The sequence below is a fragment of the Alternaria arbusti genome, assembly GCF_024043155.1.
Source record: "Alternaria arbusti strain BMP 1465 chromosome Unknown scaffold_51, whole genome shotgun sequence".
NCBI lineage: Eukaryota > Fungi > Ascomycota > Dothideomycetes > Pleosporales > Pleosporaceae > Alternaria > Alternaria arbusti.
Window position 1 is genome coordinate 492 of NW_026249991.1, and position 5,435 is coordinate 5,926.

Here is a 5,435-nt window from a genome sequence, read left to right on the forward strand (position 1 = left end):
CTTATATTGGCTAGGCCGATCCCTCTTCCTCCTCTATCCGCCTACCGCAATAACAGATAATCAGAACTCAGGAGAGCGATTAGCAAGTGTGCGACTGCTCCAGCCGGTGGCGACTCTGTGATGATAGAAGGCGGTATCTTGGCTTTCGCAGTCTCCGCCGCAGGTGGCAGCGCCGGGAGGATTCGCGCTCTTCGTCATGCTGAGACCCCGACCGAAGGCATTGCAGATTCGGACACATTTGCTGGCGGCCCAGCGACCCAGTGATCAAACTTACCACTCAAGGACGAGTCTGCGACTTCTTGCTCCCAACCATGACTCGGTCGACTGCAGCTGAGGGAAACGGTAGGAGGGCAATTCCCTCTCTATCTCGGTTGCAGTCGACATTGAGAGTCGCCGTCAGCAACCCACAGCACACAAAGACGATCCAAGTGCATACGAGGTGGCCGCGGCTCGGTCTGCCAATTGTTCGCAGCTACACCGGTTCAACGCAGCCCATCATGCGCAGGTGTAGACAAGAAGGACAAGAAACACAAAGCCCCCGGTTCGTGACTTGAGGAGGACTGATGCGGAGCCAGACAGCCAGAGGTAAACTCATTTGGCCCATGCTATCAGGAACACGTCTCAATTCGCTTGTTGCGACAAGATCAGTTGCGCCACAGCGACTACAGTATTGACGTCCAGCAGCGCGATAGCACGATACGTATGCGACCGCCTTCTATATGACTCCCATGGTACCGACAGATCACCGTTCTCCTACACTCGATCGCGTATACGATTGCTATACTAAGCCTCCTTGTCGCACCTCCTCGCCCGGGCCACAACGAACATCCCACCGAGCTGGTCGACACTAGACGTACAAGGGTCAGGGTCATTACTGATGGGGTGTAATGGATATTCGTGGGCGACTCGGATCGTGAGAGACTGCAGTCACGTCACGGTGCAAATATGGCAGGGCAGCTTTTTGCTCGCGCGCGGCACTTGCGCGGCACTTGACGCTGGACTTCGTTCGACTGCACCACCTGGGAGGGGGTCGAAAGAAGTCTTTGCTTCTGCTGCTGCTGTAGGGGAATGACAGGTTCTGCGGAGGTAGTGACGGGTGGGTAGGCTGCAGCTATGTCGGGCGTAGAGTATGCGCGCGTGTAGCGATACATCCTGTAGCGTAGGTTCATTCGTAACTCCTGCTTCTCAACCTGCTTATTTCCGAAGCCCTCTCTGCTTTCTTCCAATGCGTCCATAGCTTTGGCCCTGCCATTTGCGAGCGTTCATAGCAACGCTGCCGTGCCAAATCAACATCTTTCTTCCAGCTGGCGCCAATTCCGACTGAAGCGCTGCTATTGGACCTGCTCTCCAGCTTCGCATCTGATCCTCGAACCGTCCACATTAGCCTGGCCATGCCTTGGTCTCTGTGTCCAGGGCGCGACATCACACCATCGTCTTTGCGAGCACGTCAGGTCCCGATCGCGGACGTGTCATGTTGTTCGCATCAAGTCAAGCATAAATCCCGCAAAGGGCTTTCACGTCACCAGGAAGATTAAGTCTTGGAAGAGAATTTTGAGGCTGTGCGAATGGCGTGATTTCGAACAAAGAGCAGTATCATGGATGCTTCATCTCGGTTCCATCTTCAACTCCAACCTCGACTTCAAGTCTGCAATATTCTAGTGGTCTTTCTCGAGATCGCAATCAGGCGCTTTGTGTTACTCTTTATCTGTTGCATAGCATTTGTGTAAATATCAAAAGGGTTGGGAAGAAGTGCGCCATCAAATCTGAACAAACTTCGAGGCTACGTATAGAATACTTAAAGGCAGAGTTACAGTTGGAACAAAGATCTTATAAGAGATTTGCATTCAATCTGCCTAGTTAAATTGTTCTGTAGTCTTGAAATATGCAATTTCTGTTGTTCTAGAGTTTGGGTCGAGCCGGAGTAGTAGCAAAATAAGTCCTGTGGGATGTTGTAGATGCATTCAACACGACAGGCACTCAAAAAGCAGATTCTGTTTGCAAAGAATTGTTCGATCGATAGCGACGTACGTTCTGCCCAGGTAAGATGTCCCGCCGTCGAGTCGTGAAAAGTATGTTCACCTGGCCGCTAGTAGACATACCGGCCAAGTGCAAACTATTCCGACATTAGATGATCTGGAAGGCTAGACACGTTATTTTCATAGTTTAACCCGTGTGATTTCTTAAAACAGTGTGCGGGACATCTGTTCCTGTCGTTTATTGTCGCCGCGATTGTGAGAGTATCTACCCGGCGTTACCCCTGTCAGATTGAGAGCATTGTATTGCGCGAAGCCCTCTCATCGTATCGCGAGGCCAACGCTATATGCGGGTCGGTAACAACTCGTTCTTTAAGTTCGGTCGGATACACTAGTTGCGCAGTGACAACGTGGACGATCTGAGGGTTGTTAAGACCACCGCCACACACTTTGTTCCAGATGAATGCTTTGGAGTCATTTGCGGAACCATCCGCATACTTCCATAATCATGACCGCAGTAGCTGGAGGTGATGGCCGTCTGTATGCCTGTGTCGCACTCTCAGACATCTGTTCCATCTTCGTCCTGCGCTGTGGAGCATCGGGTCCTGGATTACGTCTTCAGAGCCTGAAACATGGCTAGCGACTTGCGCAAGAGATCAGGGTGCATCAACTCAAAGAGAGTCTGTTCGGTCAGAATGTAATGTTCACATATAGTGTATGCGCATCGTCTTTGCAGCCTTTCATTTCTCCAAGTAAATCTATTGGTTAGTGAGAATACAAACGAGAAATTGATCTGAGACGTAAGTCAGCTCGAGAAGCAATTGGTGGGTACCAAGGATAACATCAACATGTGTGAGCTGTCAGTGTAGCAAGAGGAAAGTGTCGTTCATTCATGCTCTTCTAGCTCAACGGCGACGACGTCGCTTTCCAACACCCTTCGCCAGATCCTCACCCACTCTCTTCACCCGAGTCTCAGCAGCGCCATCATGACCAACCCACTTCCTCAAGTCCAGCGTGGCTAAACCTCTTTCGACGTTGCTGCGCGTCGCTTTGGTGACATCCGCAGCAGCCTGCTTTGCTTTCCACAGCGCAACCTTCTCTGCGGCCGTCTTGCGCTTCTTCGGCTTGCGCTTCTTGGATGATGGTGATGATGGTGATGGTGGTGGTGATCGCGATGACATTGATTGTGGTGGAGACGAGAGACCTGATGAGGTTTCATCCTCATCATCGGGTGGTAGTGGTGCGTCGGAGGGTGGGGGGGAAAGGTCTTCATCCTCATCCTCATCCTCAGCCTCGTCTTCGTTCTCCTCATCATCCTCGTTCTCATCCTCAAAAGTGCGCTGGATCGGCGAGAGAAGTGAAGGATCCATGCCCGTAGGCCAGTCAACAAATTCAGACGAGGTCTCATGCTGTGGTGGGGTTGAGGCCCGTCGTGCTTGCTCAACGTCGGCTTCGGTTTCACCCTCAGCCCCAGACATTGGCACGCTGCTGCTTGGGTGCGGCGCTGATGACATACGTAACGGCGGGGTCGGCGGTCTTGATGATGGCTTGCGCTTGGCAGCGGTGGAGAGGGTTTGCTGGGCGTAGGAGGGGACTGGTGGACGTGATGGGGTGGAGAGAGAGCCGCCCATTGTGAAGGATTGCGATGGAAGTGAAGTGAGGTGTAGTGCTGAGGAATGCAAACTTCTCGCGGAAATTGCTCATTATATTGTGACGTGTGGGCTGATGCGTCACGCCATGATCTGCTTCGTTGGGGAAGGAAGTAACGTACTCCTCCCTCAAACTCCAAGCCCTGCTTCGTCGAGGCAGGAGGCAACCACCACACCACTGTTTCTGAAGGCACGGCAGACGTATCCAGATTGCGCATCCAGGTTAGAGACTGATGAATGAGGCAAAAAGGGAGAGATGCAGCCTGTGGTCATGCAGCAAAAAGTGCAAAACAGAGAAGACCGAACTGAATCTGCAACTCACTGCCTACCGCCACAAGACTACCTACCAACATCTTAACCCCTACTCTGGTTCGGGTGAAAGACCACAAGACGCAAGCCCGCCATCATGTGTTATCGGCCCAGCAAGCTGGAGTAGATCAAATAGCAGTAGACAGGAGCATTACACCATTACGCGGACAACCCTGCTCCCCAACGCTGACCAGAGCGAAGAGGCCATCAATAGACATTCGAAACTCCACAATGGTCGAACACGAGGCTCGAACAGGGTGCGTCGCTTCTAGCGCCGTCAGTCTGACTGGACATGTTTGAACATGTTCGATGACCGACTCGAGAATTGTTCGGACCATATGCAGCCACCTGTGCACAGGTACCCTGTTCGCACGCAATGCACTGCGAGCTGGTAGAACTGTTCGCCCGCTTGCCCTTGCACACATCTCTGCCCGAGTAATATTCCCGTGGAGCTGGAAAGAGGTGGGTGGCTCAAAGCTGTGGCCTGATCTGATGCAGCAGGAGCAGGGTGTGGGCGCGACCTCAACGTCCAGCGAGGCAAGAGCAACGCCATCACCAACATCACAACTTCTGGCCGCTCCGGTGAGTTCGCGTGTGCAGTCGAGGACCACCATTATGGCCAAAACGGAGAGCTTGATGCGATATTGAGTGATTGTCCAATCACAAACGTATGGCATCTTCTCCTACTGGATCGTGCTGGTGTCGCGAGTGTAGCAAGACGAACTTGGGGTATGCGAACAGCTCTCGTTCGATCACTTGCGCGCTCGCATAGTCCTTCAACATCGTTCATGCTTACGCTGTAATCAAGGCTTCAGCCGCTCGCACCAAGCCGCTTAACGCGTGACATTGCGGCGGGCGGCGTTCAGTACCTGGCGTCATGCGACATCAGATGAGCTAGCGACAATCGCATCCGCCGATGCTTTCGGTTGGTGTTGAGTACGTCCAAGCGGATCACGTCGCTCTCTATGCACTTTTGAACTAACATAAATCCATTGGAGATGCAGCCGCTGATCAAGCCGGAGAAGTCGCACTCGTTCCAGTCTGATATCGTGGAAGATGGCCCAAACGAGTGGCAACCTGCGATCAGGGCTTCATGACCTTGCTAATGGCCTATCATGCGCGGCGTTATTTTATCGCCCTTGGAGCTCGATATTGGAGATGCGCACATTCCACGATGCGTTGTGTTCTCGACGTTCGAGGCCTGCGCCAGCCTCAACCACCCGTGAGCAAGTAGCCGAGCTGATGTATTGCAGCACTATGACAAGAGAGAGAATGTACCTGCGGTGTACTTGCACCATTACAGACCGTTCTTGAGCGCTCTTACCAGCTTGTACTGGTCGTCGAAAGCAAATGGCGGTATGTGTAGAGCCATCTTCACTCCAATGGCTGGTACCACCTCACCAACTACTTTGCTTAGTGCTGCAACACTCAACGTAGGATCAATTCGACTGCAAAGATCAGCCAGGATTGGAGGCCATGGCAGTCCTTCTGTTGCGCGTTTGCA

The 5,435-nt window shown here is 52.6% G+C and overlaps 1 protein-coding gene across 1 annotated transcript; it reads right to left on the reverse strand.

Moving 5' to 3' along the window:
• Positions 1 to 2,878: 2,878 nt before the first annotated feature.
• On the reverse strand, positions 2,879 to 3,604 carry J4E86_011803 (uncharacterized protein; the record flags this gene model as incomplete). The annotated part of the gene is made up of 1 exon (XM_051452285.1): positions 2,879 to 3,604. One exon carries the CDS (start codon positions 3,602 to 3,604, stop codon positions 2,879 to 2,881), a length of 726 nt encoding a protein of 241 aa, XP_051296551.1.
• Positions 3,605 to 5,435: the final 1,831 nt, after the last annotated feature.